The sequence below is a fragment of the Notothenia rossii genome (assembly GCF_949606895.1).
Source record: "Notothenia rossii genome assembly, chromosome: 1".
Classification (NCBI taxonomy): Eukaryota; Metazoa; Chordata; class Actinopteri; order Perciformes; family Nototheniidae; genus Notothenia; species Notothenia rossii.
Window position 1 is genome coordinate 63,979,603 of NC_136912.1, and position 18,672 is coordinate 63,998,274.

The 18,672-nt window shown below is 40.4% G+C and overlaps 1 protein-coding gene across 1 annotated transcript; it reads left to right on the top strand.

Annotated features, from left to right (window-relative positions):
- The first annotated feature begins 3,066 nt into the window (after positions 1 to 3,066).
- On the top strand, positions 3,067 to 17,898 carry lmnb2 (lamin B2). The gene is made up of 13 exons (XM_079685932.1): positions 3,067 to 3,501; positions 7,465 to 7,601; positions 7,701 to 7,857; positions 8,369 to 8,494; positions 8,846 to 8,944; positions 9,522 to 9,593; positions 9,682 to 9,807; positions 9,892 to 10,112; positions 10,202 to 10,433; positions 10,548 to 10,655; positions 15,687 to 15,806; positions 15,900 to 15,989; positions 16,099 to 17,898. Exons 1-13 carry the CDS (start codon positions 3,289 to 3,291, stop codon positions 16,132 to 16,134), a joined length of 1,737 nt encoding a protein of 578 aa, XP_079542058.1. The 5' UTR covers positions 3,067 to 3,288; the 3' UTR covers positions 16,135 to 17,898.
- The last annotated feature ends 774 nt before the right edge of the window (positions 17,899 to 18,672 follow it).

The following is an 18,672-nucleotide window of genomic DNA, read 5'->3' on the forward strand; positions in this document are numbered from 1 at the left end:
TTAGCTTAGCTAAGCATCAACCTAGCACTGAAATATATGGATGTTATGTGACAGTATTTCTGAGAAAAAGTCAGCTGAAATGGTGGCAGTAAATGTTGCTATTTGGCCACTGACGTTGCCATAACAACACTGATTTTTGCAAGAAATTATAATTCTTCTGAATGGTATTCCTATTGACAGCTAGTTTCTATGTGAACATTATGAGATGGACAGCCAGAGAGAATAAATGAAAAACAGTTATGAAATACTATATGACAAAACAAGAATACAGTTTAAGTGATTTGTAAAATATCAATAAGGAAACATCTGTTTACAGTTCTGTTTCATATGGGTGTTGAGAGATGTATCCAATCCATAGATCTCTTCATTTTGCTCTCAAAGCGCACCAGATTGATGCGTTTAACTTCAATGTTGTTTTTATATATATTTAAAATATATATATATATATATATCTTCCCGGGGGAGCATGCCCCCGGACCCCCCTAGAGGAGGTTAGGCCCACGGTGTTTACATGGTTATTTATACAATATGTGTGCTTATGCTAACATCATAAGACAAAAGTTGGTTCCGTGTTGTGTGTCGTGAGAACGCGCGGGAGGGGCCCCCAATCCAAAGCTCGCTTAGGGCCCCCATAAGTCTAGGGCCGGCCCTGTCAATGATGCTCTGCTGTAACGGTGGTGATCTCGTAAGAACAGAGTGCAGCGAGCTGGCCAATCAGAGCACAGTGGGTTCATAGGGAGGGGGGGGCAGGAGCTCCAACAAGTCGTTTAGGACAGAGAGTGAATACACATACTACTATACAGAGATGCTGTATGAGAAACCAATGTGAGTTTGGAAAATTGCACAGTATAAATCTATTCTAGTAGACCTCAACAATGGAATTATGATCAGTAGAAATGGCCATGACATGGGACCTTTAAGATCTTGGCTTATTTGTCTTCCCTTCTCCCCCTTCTTTGCTTTCTCCTGCCTTGGGTACCAACCGAGCTGTAGGACCTGCCACAGTAGTTAACGATACCCTAAAGTAGCAGCTTAGAAACAACAAGGATGTGCAGTTTTGTGCAGCATGACCATGAAGAAGTCACCATCTTACATTCTGACCAACATTTTTGCATGTTCTGCAAACTGCCAATGTGTCACCAGGTTCTTTATAATTCCTCACTGCACTTATGACTTCTCCGTGATACTGCTTAACAGTTGTTTTACATGTTATTTTTATCTCTTCCAGCAGTCCAAGTCAACATGGGGCAAGTCAGGGCAATTCTCCCAGGGTCAACATGGAAAAATACTTCACACCTGTGCAGAGACTTCCTCACAAACCAGATGGTATGAGGAACATGTCCCCCAATTTAACAGACATTGGAGACAATGATGTTTTAAATGCTCCACTACAAATATTGATGGCCTGAGCCTGAATCACATTGAGTTTTTTATGGTGGGTTTTTCTCTGACATGGAAGCAATGCATCCATAAGGACGGACGTCACAAGTGAATTTAACATAGATGTCCTGCTTGCTCGGTTTTTCTCCATTTGACAGACATTAAAGTCAATTATTAATGTTTTTGCACTAGTTTCTAACTTTGCTAATACAACACCATGTTACCTTTGTTAAAATAGAACTCCAAAAAGTCTAACCACCTTAACATGTTTGAGAACTTGTCCTTATAATTTAAGGGTTACTACTTATTGCTGTTTAGCATATTACTTGAAACATTTTTTCAATTTACACTTTTTAATCGTTTACCCAGTCTTCCTTCTTTTTCTTTTTTCTGCAGCTTGCATTTGGCTTTTTACATTCTCTAAATTACAACCCCTGCCCGAAAGAGGTTGTCATCAGTGAAACGTTGTTATACCATGTTTTGCTCAACCTCAAAAATATTAATAAAAAATAGACATAAGAATCGGTTGTCCCTTTCCTTTCCAAATTGTACTTCATTAGTAATGAAAATATTTGTACTTACTCAATAAAGTGTGATCATCTCCAATGCTTTCAATGGTTTTACTGAAACCGACTGATATTATGCCTGTATCACATATGAAGTTCTACAATCTTAATACTACTTGAAGTGTGCTGTCTTTCCTAAGCTCAACATGCATAACAGATATGATCTTTTCTTGGTGAGTTTTGCCAAGAGGTGGAAGAAGTACTCGGATCTTGTACTTCAGTAAAAGTAGAAGTACCAGAGTGTAGTAATAATCTGTTACAAGTAAAAGTCCTGCAAACAATATGTTACTAAGTAAAAGTAAAGTAAGTAAAAGTACAAAAGTATTAGCATCAAAATATACTTGAACCACCAAAAGAAAAAGTAGTTATGTATATTCTAGTATAATGTAAATTATATGTTTTGATTATAATTGATACAGTAAAGTGTTCTCAAAGCTGGTAAAGGTGCAGCGAGTTTGAATGACTTTGTATACTGCAGGGTAGCTTTTGAATTTACTCCAGGTGGAACTAAAGTCATGATGTAAGACTTTTATTAATTATAATAATTATATTTCACATCATTAATCCAGATCTGTTAAGTAACTGAAGGTATTAAATAAATGTGGTGGAGTAAAAGTAGCCTACACCATTTAACTTTAAATTGTAGTGGAGTAGAAGTAAGAAGTAGCAAAATATTTAAATGCTAAAGTAAAGTAGAAGAACCTCAAAATTGTACTCAAGTACAGTAATATAGTAAATCTATTTATTAACTGTACACGACTGGTTTTGCCTGAGTGTATATATAATACACATATAAAAATATATGCATGTTTAAATAAATATCTATAGAATTTAGAAATGGCTCTTCATTCAAATAAATTAAATGGTCAAATGTTGTTATTCTCCTGATACAGGCCATTTTTCTGTCAATTTCAGGTTGTGTGGTTATTATCTCCACACTGAGCTGCATATCTCCATATGACATTATAGTGCACAATGTTCAAAATGTACCGTACATTTTTTAATAACAACATTTGCCCTCGCGGGGAATCCAAACTGAAGCGAGAATGTGTGCGTGTGAGCGCGCATGCCTTCTCCCATCAGCCATTGCGAGGCAGGAAGCATCCCTTGCTTTTGGCGCGGTCTTGAGCGGTGTCGGCCATCTTGGACTCATACCAGTGTTCCAGCCAGCAGGTTAGGTTACACTGAGAAGTGCATGAGCGCACCACTCATTGGTTGACCTCCCCTTTTGAATAAGAAGACAAACTACTTTTGCGTCCCTGTTTAACGACGAGAGCAGATACTTTTGTTTTGTATTGTTCCTGGAGTGGAAAAGAAAACTCAGGCTTTTAAAAGAACCGTCATGGCGACCGCTACCCCGAGCCGTGAAGCCGGCCGCCCGGCGGCCTCCACTCCTCTCTCCCCGACAAGGATCTCCCGCTTACAGGAAAAACAAGACTTGCAGCACCTCAACGACCGGCTGGCCGTGTATATCGACCGGGTGCGCTCTCTGGAGCTGGAGAACGACCGGCTGATGTTCAAAGTGTCTGAGAAAGAGGAGGTGACTACTCGCGAGGTGAGTCCAACTAAACTGTTCTCCCATTCACAAACACCAGGCTACTCTTCACTCCATCATCCCCCACAGGCAGCCTCTCAGCAGCAGACTGCTTCACTCCAGGGAGTCTAACATGGCCACCAAAATTGATATAAAGTAACGTTATTTATAGTTAAAGCTGCAAACTGTCCATAAAAAAAAAAACGTCAAGTGACTCCAATATCATGTTCCCAGGAAAATACACTAAATCCCTATGGGAAGGCCGCAACACTAACTTTGTTAGTGTTAATAACACACGTGTTGCCGTATTCCTAATCTGCATGAAACGTAACGGGACCGGGAAGATTGAGCGGGTGGGTGGTTCTTCGCGCCATTCTATAAATATGACATCAGCCATACCTTGTTTTTACATTACCGTTCATTGGTGGCAAACGTACTTACTATACATGAATAATATACAGCATTCAAATGATCAGCAACCAGTTCAGCCAGACCGTGATTGCAATTTGTCCCCAGTTTCCTCTGTAATATCATCAGTACTGGTGAAGATCAGAGATGTGTAAAGAGGGTAGGGATCCACCCTTGAAGAGGCCTAGCAATCCTCAGTCAACAGATGTCATATTTACTTCTTAAAGTGTTGCAGTATGGATCAACGACAACTACTCCCTTGCTACCGAGGGAGTATGTACAGTAAAGCCAAACTATTTACTTTGTTTTTCTAAGGTAAATAGATACTTGTTTTTGTTGGTTGTTTATTATTATTCTTGTTGTTGTTAGTTCTGCTTGCTTTTCTGGTTGTTGTTTTGTGGTGATGAAAAATAAATAAAGTTGGATAGAAGTTGTAGTTACATATAATAAGTCAGAACAGCTGAGGAATCCAGTCTTTCCACCTTTAACTTAATCTGCCCCAACAACATAACAAGAATGTGTACCAGCAAACAGCTGAAGCTTGTAAAAATCATTTTTTAATTATCATCTTATTTTTTACTCAAATGTGGTTTCAAAACTGAAAATTGTAATGTTTAGTTTCAGTTCCTAAAGCATGCTAATGGATTTCCTTAACAACATTGCTGTCTCGGTGCTATGATTCATAGATACTGTTGTAGGTCATAAATCCTTTGCCTACATTCAGACAATCTTCTTTGAAATGTTGCTAAAATAGCAGATTGAATACCGTTTGGTAGTTATTAGGAAGTCAGGCATCAAATTGGTTTCTCTGCAGAAGAGGTTTCATTAATGAATAGTTTATAAGGTTTATTAAATCTTCATCAAAACTGTTATGAAAGCGGATGTGGGAATGGAGATGAATTATTTGCGATATAACTTTACCTATGGCATTATTAAGCTTCATAGGCTGACAATGGCATACATCTGATCTAATGGTACTATTACTGAAGTGGGGTAGTTAACATACTGCTAGATTGCATAAAAACAGGGTTTATCAAACTGTCAAAAGTTTAAAAGAGGATTTGAGTTATTCAGTTTAGTTATACATTTTGAAAAGTGTGCTTTTCTTGTAGGTTTTCTGTTGTAGAAATTTGATAATTTGCCAAAAATTCCTTCTGTTGATTAATTTGAAATAAAAGAAAAGCATAGTTTGGGTGGCCTTTAAACTATAATGCAGGGGGGAGGGGGGGGAGATTGGTAATGTTTTATATTTATCAATGGTGGTAAAATTCCTAAATTGCAGAAAATAATTTTAGAACTGATGTTCCAACAAGCACACATTGATTTCACTTTACAAAAAGAAATTGCGCAAGGTTCTATAAATCTCATAATTTGTAGGCGTGTTTACATTTCATAATACGCGCCTAGGGGCTGTGCAATTTTTTTTGAATTGTCATCAGAATTTCAACTTGAAAGTCTGCAATAGTCTTGCAATAAGGACATTTTATCAGTTGCATTTAAAATTTAAAAATGTTAACCTCTTTCAACTGTCTTCTTTGTAATGGTGGCTTTTGTGTTTGGTTTTTGGTAAACTTATATTTTAATTTAACAGTATACCAAAAATACTTAACTTGCTTGTCTTTTATTTCAAACAGACCTAACATTTTCAAAATAAATTAACTACCGTAAGCAAATGTCTGGTGATCATGTGATCGCAGCCAAATTCTGCAGTTACAACTTCACTCTCCTCCTCAATCAACCAAATCAAATAAATGAACATTAGGGGTGAGCTAGATTTGCAAGAACAGCTACCAAAGTGGCAATATTACCTAATGTCTCCCAGTGGACACATGTATACTTTTTTCCAGTGTTAAATCTATTTGAAATAGTATTTTTAATTTTTTTGTCGGACAATGTTGATAATGTTAGGATTGCCACAAAAAACGATGCTCTGTGGTTTTAACGTAACAGCAGAGTGACTCTCTCTGTTTCCCTCAAGTGTGTGCGACTGTCAGTTGATCAACAGGTTAAGGATGAGGAGAGCAACGGGAGTTTGTCCCCTAGTTAATACATCATCAAAATGCTCTCTAGAACAGTTTTTTTTTTTTTAACCTAAAATGGTTTGCCAAATGTTCTTAGGCAGAAGTAAAGTGTAAGTGTGGGAAACACTGGACTGACAAACCTGTGGCTGGTAATGACAGATTAGTGGATGGAATGAGAGTTCCTCTGATGACAGTGGTATTTAAATGTGTCCTTCACATTGCCCCACCCACTGATCCGAAAACTACTTGAAGTTGGCTTCCCCATGAAACACTTAAGATCACATAAGGTCAGTGGCAGAAACACCCTGCAGCTGTAAAGGCCTGCAGTGTTATTACGCCACTTTATAAAATTAGCCTGAAACGGCTATTCTAGGCAAACTAAAACCAGACATCAGAAGATCTGTTTATCAGAATGTGCTATATGTAGGGCTGCAACTAACGATTATTTTGGTAGTCGACTAATCGGTCGATTATTTTTTCGATTAGTCGACTAATCTAACGATTATTTCTGTCACACCCTCCATCTCTGCTTCCTGTGGGCACGGCTCCTTTTCCGGGCTCCAGTGCATGTTTTACCTCAAGTCTGCACACCTGTGAATGTCACCCTGTTGTCCAGTCCCTCTGCCTTAACATAACATGATCCCATAGAAAATTAAAATAATGACTCATGAAACATTTTAATTTGAACTTTGAACTTGTTTAATCAAATGTATTTGAATAACATAAATACAAAAAAATCATAATGAAAACAAAATAAATAATACAAATTCAATCGCATTTTATTCTTGTCATTTCGCAGACCCTTGTTAATTATTATTTTAAGTTTGGAATTAATTACAGCGTCGATAAAGCTCTATTGTGCTCTACTACGCTGTAAGCTTGGCGCTGTTTAGCAGCTCGTTGGTGGACACGCAGCCTCAACATAACTGAAATAGCGTTTGCTTAGCAAGCATTAACCATGAGACGTTCTGTTTTCCAACATGTAAGCTAACGTAAACATGACTATGGCTAACTTGCTCAAACTTACCCATGATCCAAAGTAGCAGTCCTCACGGTTCCTTTACAAAATTCTGCATTTCACTGACTTCTTTGGCTTGTCGTCTGTGAAATACTCCCACACTTTCGAAACTCTCGGTCTCGCTTTTTTGAGCTCTTCATCACCCTCATTCTCTCTCCTTTCCGCCATCGTTCGTATTCTTTCTTCTTTGTTGTTAGTACAGAATGCAGTCATGGCAGACAATGGAGAGTATACTGCCCCCAGCACTTCCTGTAGTGCATTGCAGTTACAAATGAACATTTGCGCAGTTTTGAATTAACGTTACCGGCTCTCTGATTGTTTTTATACGACGCGTCGACACTAAAATTCAGCGTCGACAAATTTTTATGATCGACGTCGTCGATTATGTCGACTAATCGTTGCAGCCCTAGCTATATGTTTGCTTTATGTTTGTCTTGTTCTAATGTTTGTACCCAGGACTCACTGGAAAGCAATAATACTACAGATTAGAGTATCCCAGCCCTGCCATTTTTAACAAGTTTGTGTTCCTCTGTTTAGGTGAGCGGCCTCAAGGGTCTGTACGAGGCAGAATTAGCCGATGCTCGGCGGGTTCTGGATGAAACCGCTAGAGAAAGAGCCCGGCTGCAGATAGACCTGGGCAAGGCTCAAGCTGACCTGGAAGAAGCCACACGCAGGTGAGAGGATGCATTTTTAGATAAGATGAATTGGTACTCGAGGTCTGTGGGTTGTTGGAAGATATAACTAACCTTCCTTTCTCTGTCCGTGTGTTTCAGCAACAAGAAGAAGGAAGGCGATCTTGCTGCAGCCGTGTCCAGAGCCAATGGTCTGGAAGGCCAGCTGAATAAGAGTGAAGCATCTCTCGCTACCGCTATGAGCCAGAACAACGCTCTGACCTCTGAGCTGGCTGATGTTAAGAGCCTGCTGGCTAAGGTGTGTATAGCGAAGGGCAAACAAGAAAGGGTTAAATAGTCTGAAGATAAGCCGAGTGTGTTTTGTATGAAAGATGGTGCTTCAGTACTCTCCTAAAATGTTAAACATTTGATCCAACCCAACTGGAAGTAAGTGGAGTCAATAGTGTGAAAGGACAGACATTGTGTAGAAAGGTTGAGAAAGTGCTGATTGCTTGCTTCCTAATCAGTGAAGGCACCTACACATGTTAATGTAAACTGTTTATGAAGACTGAGAGCAGAGTGAGTCACCACGTGATGACATCATTTACTCTAGCTGAAATCAAGTGAAATATCTCCAGAAAAAGGTTGTTTTTAGGTGAATAAGTCAAACAACAAAGCAGATTCCGTATCAGTAACTTACACCACAAGTCTTACCTACTGAGAGGAGCAGACATCTTCCAATGTTTCCAGGTTTCCTCCAACAGCCTGATCATGATGACTAACTTTCTTAAACCCTTTGTTGAATTTCTATATGCTAATATGTCTTATAGGCAGAGGACAGCCATGCTGTTGCTAAGCGCCAGCTGGAGGCCGAGACTCTGATGCGCGTGGACTTGGAGAACCGCTGTCAGTCGCTGAGTGAAGATCTGGAGTTCAGGAAGAGCATGTTCGAAGAGGTAAGGGCTGTTTGGGGAGAAATATCCACAAATCATGTTATGATACCTTATATAGCGTGTGTATGTATATATGTGTTTTACCCATTACTCCAATGGAAATGAATGATTCATTCTCTTTTCAGTTCATCTCACGACAGTAAGAGTCCATGCAAACTAGAAAAACACTGGTCAAATAGCAACAAAAGCTAAATTCCTGTGTCTATTAAAACTAACTATATCTATTGAAAACCAAAATACCATTTTGTTTATATATACACTGAAGGTTGATCATTGTGTTTAGAAGAGGATGGAATTCCTAATAGAGTCACATGTGCACATATTTAATGACGAAATGTCGCTGCCTGTGTTCAGGAGGTGCGTGGGTCGCGGCGCCGGAAGGAGCACAGGACCGTGGAGGTGGACTCTGGAGTCAAACAGGACTATGAGTTCAAACTTGCACAAGCTCTACAGGTAAGTCAGAGTAACCGCTGTCATGTCTAGGAAACATATATAGAAGCATCATTCAAAAAAGAATACAACTATGGGGTTGACTTGAATATATAAAAACCCACTTTACTATTGATCGGCAAACACCAAAAAGCGCCAATCGCAAAGCAGTGAAGGCAATGAATTTCCCTCCGTGCAATGCAAAAATAAATGGTGGAATGTCAAATCTGTCACGGGAATGCTTTCACACGTTATGGAACATTCCGTGTGCTGAAGGATCAGCACTGCAACTAGGTGGATCTTTTTGCTCTTGCATGTTACCTAACAGTCTGAGCTTGAGTCTTGAAGACAACATTCTGTCTGATGTCCTAAATTTTTTATGAAAATTTTTCAAATTCTAGTCAATCAACAGATCTCAATTTTGATTTAGGCCTTTGGTCAGATGTTCCTTTGTTGTTCCCAGAATTGTTAAAATAGAGGCATCACAAGCTTCCGACACACAACATAGTCTTCTCTAGAGTGCGAAATAGACAACACGCTTCTGTTGTTGAATCCATGCTGTGTACTATGAACCAGTCATAATGTGTCTATGATCCATCAGGACCTGAGGAGGCAGCACGATGAGCAGGTCTCCCTTTATAAAGGCGAACTGGAGCACACCTTCCAGGCCAAGGTGAGAGGACAAATCATTCTCCCTTTTGATCTTTGTGTGTCTGAGTTTTGACTGGCGCCTCACACTGCCTTTTTTGTTGTGCCTTTAGCTGGATAATGCCAAGATGTCCTCTGAGATCAATGACAAGGCGATGGGAACAGCCAGAGAGGAGGTGCAGGAGTCCCGGATGAGAATAGAGAGTCTGGGATATCAGCTCAGTGCCCTGCAGAAACAGGTATTGCTTTATGATCATCACACATCATACATGTTATTGCTGAGTGACTTCACAAATTGATGGTTCTGCTTTTTGAAATTGTAGGCAGCCGCCTCAGAGGACCGCATCAGAGAGCTGGAGGAGATTCTGTCCTCAGAGCGAGACAAGCATCGGCGCACAATTGAAGGGAAGGAGCAGGAGATGAGCGAGCTGAGGGAGAGGATGAACACTCAGCTCAACGAGTACCAGGAGCTGCTGGACGTCAAGCTCGCCCTGGATATGGAGATCAATGCATACAGGAAACTGCTGGAGGGAGAGGAGCACAGGTACACACACATAACATACTTTGTTATTAAGACATGATACCAGATTCAAAGGCATAAGCACTGCTGACTGACTGCTCTGCTGCTTTCAGACTGAAGCTGTCCCCCAGCCCATCGTCCCGAGTCACCGTTTCCAGGGTCACAGGATCTTCCTCCTCCCGCACCAAAAGGAAGAGGCTGGAGATCGAGGCTGCCGATGTGTCTGAGGCGGGAATAGAGGGCCAGCTGCTGGTGTCAGAAGAAGCCACAGCCAGTGGAGCAGTCACCATTTCCCCCACTGACATGGATGGGAACGCAGTCACTCTCACCAATGATTCTGAACAGGTGGGCATACACACCAGCAACAAAAAGACGCAGTCAATTCATATGAAGGTTAGGATAAAAGGTTGGCTGTTAAAGGTTAGTTTGTTAAGCTTTGTGCTGTGTTTTGTATTGCAGGACCAGCCATTGGGCAGCTGGAGGTTGAAGAGACAGGTGGATGAAGGAGACGAGGTCATCTACAAGTTCTCCCCAAAGTTTGTCCTCAAGGCTGGACAGTCAGTCACGGTGAGTAGAGAAGAATGAGTGATCTAGACCCTCCAGAAAAACGTGATTCTGCGATTGCAGAATTTACCGCATAATCAGCAAAATGGCGCAGATTTTTAAAAGGCCGCAGATTTATGAAAAGGCCGCATAATCCCCGCATTTTTCCACACAAAGTTGAGAATAAAAAAAAGTTAACTCGTCTTGACGTGACGTCATCAGCTCGCGCATCACAGAATGTAAACAACACTGTATAGAGCTCATTTACCAACGAACATTTCTACTAAAGACCGGGCAAAAAGTGGGGGGAAACTATTCTGCACCCCGTGCAACTGTGTGTTGGAGCATAAGAGAAAATTGAAGGTGACGACTAGGGCTGGGCGATATGGTCTCTAAATGATATCGCGATATTTACTGACTATATCGCGATTTACGATATATATCGCGACATTCTGAAATGTCCTCTAAACAATTTTTTTAAATGTATTTATTTAACCCCCTGATGTTTACAGTCACGCCAGTATGATGATTCTAGTAGTCCCTGCAACATATGTCTGCATTAAAAAATTGACTAATAATGAAGAAAATTAACACATTTGTTGCAATAGTAATTTATGCACTAACTACATTACTACTTGTACTACAACATTTGAATCATCAGTTCTTCCTCATTTTCCTCAATTGTTCATATTTGGTTTATGAAAATAATGATATTGTGGTCATTGTTCAAAAATGTCTGCTATTATTATGAGTAGTATTATTATTATTATTATTATTATTATTATTATTATTATTAGTATAATGCGCTTTCTGTCTTCCTGTCATTATCAGGAATTAGACATGTAATGGCTATGTATTAGATTAGATTATAACCTTCATTCTCCTAAACTGCTGGGACATTTCCCTATAGCCAATACCTTTTATATTTTCTACTCTTCACTTACTTGTCAGCATAGGTCGGCATTAATGTACAGAGCCGACAGAAGACCTTGTTTATATGGGCATCATATTGAGAGGTGCAGTGACGCGTCCTAAACCAGGAAGGAAGCTGCTGGTTCCCTCGACAAAAAAGCAATGGGATTTCTCCACAGGGTTTTGGAAAATAGCTGGAAATAAGGTCTGTGGAAAACAAACCTGTTTGATAAATGCACGTTTTTTTCAGCCGGATAATCTCCACATGTCTACCCTACTTTTATAATTTTCGAATCATAAATCTAATCGATAGATTATAAAAGGGTTTTAGGACGCGTCGCTGCACCACTAGAAGCCAACTCCATCGATCAAGCTGGCTGAAACTTTCTCTCCCTCTTCTTCTCATGCTCCCTGTCACTCTCCTTTAACTCCTCCGGTAACTTTATTTTATTTGAAGATTGTTTTTTGCCCGGCGCTCACGGGCAAACGGGAGCCTGCTCGCGCTGGCTCTGCAGCAAACAGCTGCTGCGAAGCCAGCGCGAGCAGGCTCCCGTTTGCCTTTCACCCAACAACGACAACCGCCTCACGAAACGCTATGTTGTAGCGTTAATAAACGAAATAATTTAACAAAATTGCTTGTCAAAGTACCTATACCACTGGACAATTTTTTTTTTTTTAAGCAATATTTTTAGTGGCCCCAGCGGGCAAGTGGAAAGTACGTTATGCTGGCCCGGGGTGTCTAAATAGTGCTTCCGAGCCAGCGGGCCATTTAAAATGTCGAGCCCTGCTCTCTGTCACTGTGCATGTGTGTAATGTTTGTGTGCAAGTTAGACGGGGCCTGCGTGTGTGCCTGCGTGTGTGACTGTGTCTATGAGGGAGAAAGGAAAGCTCATTTTGGCTGCGGCGGGAAATTGATTTGACAACATAATACTCGATGTTCACGATGTGGTCATTTATGACATCGCATGGAGTGCAATCCACGATGTATCGTGTAAACTCGATATATCGCCCAGCCCTAGTGACGACCCACTTTGATTCATTCAAACATTCGAAAATGCTTTCTGCTGCTGCGGACAAGAAAGCCAAACAACTCACGTTCACCGAGGGATCAACCTCCAAAACCCTTTCGAGGGCTACAAGAAACGAAGTGAGTAGCCTACAAGATTGAAGCTGGTCAGATAACGAACGAGTAAATGAAAACAGAATGAGGCGGAGAAGTGTGTGTGTGTGTGGGGGGGGGGGGGGGGGGGTGTGTGAGATTAAAATAGCCCAATTGCTTTTACAATAAATAAACATTGAATGTGTTTAATTGAATAGTAAAGGGGTTTAACGTTAGTGACAGGTTGTGTGTGAGAGAGAATAAATAAGACAGCCCAATATTTAAAAAAATTGTTATTTTTTTTACCCCGCATATTTAGCATATTTCGCAACTTCCCGCAATTTCACCGCATAAAATCACATAAAAACCCTGCATGTTTAATCGCATAATCAAGGAATATAGCCCGCATAATCAAGGATTTTTGCCCGCGTTTTTCTGGAGGGTCTAGTGAAGGGGTCTCCAACACGTCGATCGCGAGCTACCGGTAGCTCGCAAGCTCTCAATAAGTAGCTCGCCAAGCAAATCCAACATATAAAAAATACAAGAAAAAAAAGAAATGTAATTAAAAGAATCTACCCTATGCATAAACGAAACCTCAATCATAGCGAGTTCTATCTACTTACCACAACTTTATATCTATCTAACACCCCTCCTCCCCCCACCCCCACCCCCACAATGAATATCGACCAATCACGTTCTTGCTTGATTTGCGGGACCAGCGGCAGCTCACCGCTTCATAAGGAGTTTAACCGTGATTTTCCTTCTGGCAGAATCTACACAACACATCAGCCCCATTGAACACAGCCTAGTCATGCCAGCCTATACAGCACATGAGGGGCAGAGTTTTACTCTGTGTGTGTTTCAACTTGCATATATATTTATTGCACTTGACGCACACACACGCATGGCGTAATTTCCACTGGGGACAGGGGGGACATGTCCCCCCCACTCTTCAAAATCCCGTTTGTGTCCCCCCACTTTACAAATATGTTTATTCTTTTTTTGAGACAGAGGGAGAGAGAGAGCTAGAGATAGCACACATTTATCTATTTAATATAGATGTACAAAATAAAGTAAGAAATCATTCCAATGTGTACTATAAGACAGTAAAAAAAAAAAAGTTTAAAATTATGTGATTAGTAAAATATGCATAAAGAAATAAAGAATGCTAACTTAAATAAGATAAAAATAAACAAGTTTAAATGATTTGTTATTGGTTGTGATCATATTCTTTACATGTTACTTGTTAGATGTTTTTATCCAAAGCGACTTATACTCAATACTGTGGACAATCCCCACAGGAGCAATTTGGGGTGAAGTGTCTGGCCCGGGGACACAACCACATGCTGACTGCAGCGGGGTTTGAACCTGTGCTCCCCTGATCCGAACACCAACGCACTACTCCACTGCGCCACACGCCTCCCTGTGTGTTCTAAAGATGTTTGGATTATTGAAAAGTATACAGCTCCCTTTCATATGAGTGTTGAGAGCTGTATCCATAAATTCATGTTGTGCTCAAAGATTGATGCATTTAACTTCAACTTTAAAAAACAAAAATCTTCCCAGGGGTGCATGCCCCCAAATAAAGCAGGTTAAAATAATTAAATTGCATACATTTTCTTTTAGTAAACACTGAAAACGGGTCCCACAGACCCAAACAGCACACAAAGGTTAAAGGTAAGCATATAATAATGTTAAAATGTGCTAAATATATACACTGCAAAAAACAAAAAAAGAGGAGTAAAAGTAGCTCACGACTTGTTTTATTTTTTGAAAGTAGCTCTCATCCTAAAAAAGGTTGGAGACCCCTGGTCTAGTGAGTGCTGTGTGTAGGTTAAAACTGAGTTCATTCTTTGTTTCTGTCATGTGTAGAGTGTTCAGCTACAGCTGACTGTGTCATAAACAAATTAATCATGCAGTCATTCAACATAACTCGCACTAAAACAACATATTTAGACGACTCCCTTCAACACAAATGAACTGCGTAGTCAGTGTTGCAGAAAGAAGTAACAAATCTGTGGCTGCAAACAAGTCTGTAACAACGATAACGCCATTGAAAGCACTCACTGCTTGGCTTATAATGCATAAACAATCTGCAATAATATCTAACAATCAACATTTTAAGTGAAGTGCAATATACGCAAGCTTTACCATTAGTTGTGTATAAGAAACAAAATTAGAAACAACTTGTTTGCTCATGCTCACATTCCAGCTCTCCTTAGAATGACACTGCTACATGGTAACGTTTTATGTACAATATATTAATCTCATTTTTATTGTATGACCTAATATTATGGTATTGAAACATTTGCTTCAGCAGTCTTTACAATTTGTACAGCATAGGACAATCAAGCTGTAGATTAATAGAGTTAAGGCCCGGATGAGCGTCCTGTCGCCCTACTCAGATTGGTGTGTCCCGCACCGTCGCATCTTTTCGGCCATGCCGATACCTTCCGCTGTCAGCAAAAGAAATCACTCTGATTGGCTGTTCAGCTTAGCGAATCAGTGCATGAGAAGCAAAACGGAAGTGAAGAAGGCACACACAGACGGCTATTATTTTTCATTTTCCAGTACCGCACTAAACATGTTTTCGATTATAAGTCGTTATGTGAAACAGTCTGTGATGGACAAGAGTGAACATGGAACGCACGCTATTTGTTGTTTGTATATATCACGCAGTCTGTCTTCCGGTTGTTGCCTCTTTTGAATTAAGAATACACACTACCGCCGCTTGCTAGTAAGGAGAGTTATTGCCACTCACGCATGCGCAGTGCGTACGTGCTACATGGCCGTCGGCTGAAGTCTTGGCGGTGTGTTCCAGTGCCACTCTTTGGCCAATCCGCAGGAGACGTGAGGCGACACAACAATCGGGTCCGTCGGAAAGTGTTCTTTGGTGTCAGTTTGGTGTGTCTGGGCCTTTAGACAAGAGACATAGAACACCTGTCTAGGTTTATGTCCCTGGTAAAAGATGCTTAAAGTATGGATGATATGATTCAAAGTGAAAGTGTGGTGATCATGATGTGTTCTTCTGTAATATTTCCCAGGTGTGGTCTGCTGATGCCGGCGTGGCCCACAGTCCACCAACTGACCTGCTGTGGAAGAGTCAGACTTCCTGGGGCACAGGAAATGACATCACCACCACTCTGGTTAACGGCGATGGCGAGGTAAACATATCCATACCTCTGTGTGTGCATGCGCTCCACATGTGTTATCCATCGCTGAGTCTCATGTTTGTCTGCTGACTGTCTGTCCTGCAGGAGGTGGCCACACGTAGCGTTACCAAGGCTGAGATGGAGGTAGAGAACGGAGAGGAAGAGGAGGAGGAGGAGGAGGAGGAGGAACAGGGGGTGAGGCCACTCAACACTGTTTATGAACCCTGTTTGTTTTTAAAGTACACGTTTTTTTTTAACTCATCAAATTTGAAATATGATCTGAACCTTTTTTTTCTCCCCGCAGGGCAAGGCGTCGCAAAGAGAGTGTGCTATCATGTGAGGCCTTCCTCCCTGTTGGCTTTCACTTCCTTTATTCCCTCTAGCCACTCCAAACCATCCTATCAATTACGCCTCATCAATATGTGTTTTTTTATTCTTCAAGAAAAATATAAGAATTCTTGGACTAATTGGCTCTTTTTACTGCCATCTGTTTCTCTGGACCTGTTTTAATGAGACATTTTCTTAAATACTGCTATCAATGCCAACATCTGACGATCCCAATGTTGAGTCAGACTGATTAGTCCCATCATTCTCTACATGTCTCTACATGTCCTTCATTCAAAAATATGTTAGTGAAATCAACTCAAGAGAAAGGACCTGGGCCGTAATGCCCTACAGATTGATGCATTTATAACTTTGAATAGACGAGCAACTTTTAATGGGATCATGCTGAACAGTTTTGAGTTATTTGTACTGTTACAGATAGATTTCCTGACATTTTTATTTAAGTCTTCCATATTCGGTCAATATCAAAAGATTAATTATTTGAATAGCATATAAAACACGACTCAGAGATTGAAGAAGTTCCCTTTCATGGGGAACACATTGTCTACATAGAATGACAGTTGAAATTATGGATCAATTTAAATGAAATCCCTAAACCAAAATGTGTCCCAAGTGTTTGACATGAGCTACGGTCTCATGTCCGAAGGAAAAGTGTAACGCTCTCCTACAGCAGCTTCCTCCTGACCCACAGCCCCAGTTCAATGTGCTGGGTCATGTTGGCTCAGTGGGTAGCCCAGTCTAAATGTGCCCTGCCAGTTAATAGCATGATCTTTACAAACATTTATTGTATAAAAACCTTGGTGCCCACTCGGATCTGCTCCTTTAGCTTTCGAGTTAAACAGGCCGAAGCAGCTCTTGTGTTATCAGTAGAGAAGGCTCTATGCAGCTTCTCAATGACATAGCTCCCGGTCATGTGTTCATATTTAGTAATACACTGTTGCGATCATGTTGGCTCAGACAGCACCATGACTGCAGGTCTTATTGAATGAATGTGCTTCAAGAAATCATTGTACACAGGGTGAAGGATGAGAGTAATTCTTCCAGTGTATGAGGCCAGTTTGCCTCTATTCTCTTGTTTGTGTAAAAGACTTGCTCTCACCCCTCCCGTGCCATCTTGGGAAACTCTTTTTGTGTGTGCTTTTCATTGCTAGTTATTATTTTTTTCTATAGAGGGCTTTTCTATGTAACCAATTTGTTTACACAAGATATTTCATGTACTTTTTAGGGATGATTAAGGTTAGGCTTGGGTTTATTACCTTTAAACATTTTTCAGGATTGCGCTGAAACTATTATGAACACTACTCTGCAGTGTTGTGCTTGGCCGTGTTAGACTAACTGACCGAATTGATTGTTCTCTGAAATATGACGTCCCTCCAGGAAAACCTTTAATTTAAGCTTATTCAAACCATAACTTCATTTAATTACCAAGCTTTTCCTAAGAAAGTGCTATTTTGACCAATCATAGCAATTTTGATAAGTTGCATAATGAAGCTTCAATCTCAAGATAAGATGTATTTTGATCATTATTGTTGCATATTAGTAGGCATGATCACAGTTCGTAGTTAGAACTTAACTAATCCAAATTCAGGAAAATAACATTGTTTAAAAATAGGCACAAGTGATGCCTTCAGGAGCTTTTTATAGAAAACCTGTTCCTGGAGGGACTGTCACATGACTGGTCAATATGTGAGTGATGTGATATTTCAAATGAGGACATCATTTAACCTTGTATTGTTAATGTGGGGAGGGAGGGGGCGGGGGCATGCCAAATGTGAGTTTTCATTTAAGATGAACTTGTTGAACTACTTTTTGTACACAATAAATGTTTTACATATACAGACTTGATATTACGAGTGGTTATTAATAAACAAGTGACTGAGCTGCTAAATATTGCTCATAATATGCTAACAGCAAAAAGTTCTCGCTTAGACAACATATCTAAAAGGAAAGCTGAGTGATTTGAAGATAAGAAAATAAAAGCGCTTATATTTGTTTATAGTACTCCGTAGTGCGTTTTTGTGCATGTAAATGGTCTGCAAAGGCTAGAATCCCATAGTCTCCTCCAAAGGGAGTTTCTCTCCCACACTGCCTGAAATGACTCTTTTGATTACTTCTGTAACATAATGACATCACTATGTAACACAAGGTTCTTTTAGCTAGCCCCCCAACACATTGAACAATATGATAGGCTAAGGGGTCAGAAGAGAGCCGGCCAGCTAACCAATCAGAGCAGACTGGGCTCTGGTTTCAGACAGAGGGTGAAAAGAGGTGCTGCAGCACAGGCAGAGATACATAAAGAGCTTTTTGAACAATAAAGCATGGAAACATGTCCCATAAGAAGAACAAAATACATTTAGGAAACTTGAATAATGAGCATGTTAGGGCGCCTAGGTTGAAAATGTATCGTTTTTTTAGTTGAGTGCAGGAAAAGGAAGGTGAATAAAAGCAGTGTTGTTAATCTGGAGATATCCTACATGATACCAACGCCATATATTCACTCCATGTGCAGTATAACGATTGATTGTGCACACCT

What these genes read in the sequence shown, in the direction of transcription:
- lmnb2 (XM_079685932.1), top strand. Translation starts at nt 3,289, where the DNA reads ATGGCGACCGCTACCCCGAGCCGTGAAGCCGGCCGCCCGGCGGCCTCC. An exon ending in TCAGTGCCCTGCAGAAACAG is followed by an intron (nt 9,808 to 9,891) that starts GTATTGCTTTAT and finishes TTGAAATTGTAG; the next exon opens with GCAGCCGCCTCAGAGGACCG. An exon ending in AGGAGGAGGAGGAACAGGGG is followed by an intron (nt 15,990 to 16,098) that starts GTGAGGCCACTC and finishes TTCTCCCCGCAG; the next exon opens with GGCAAGGCGTCGCAAAGAGA.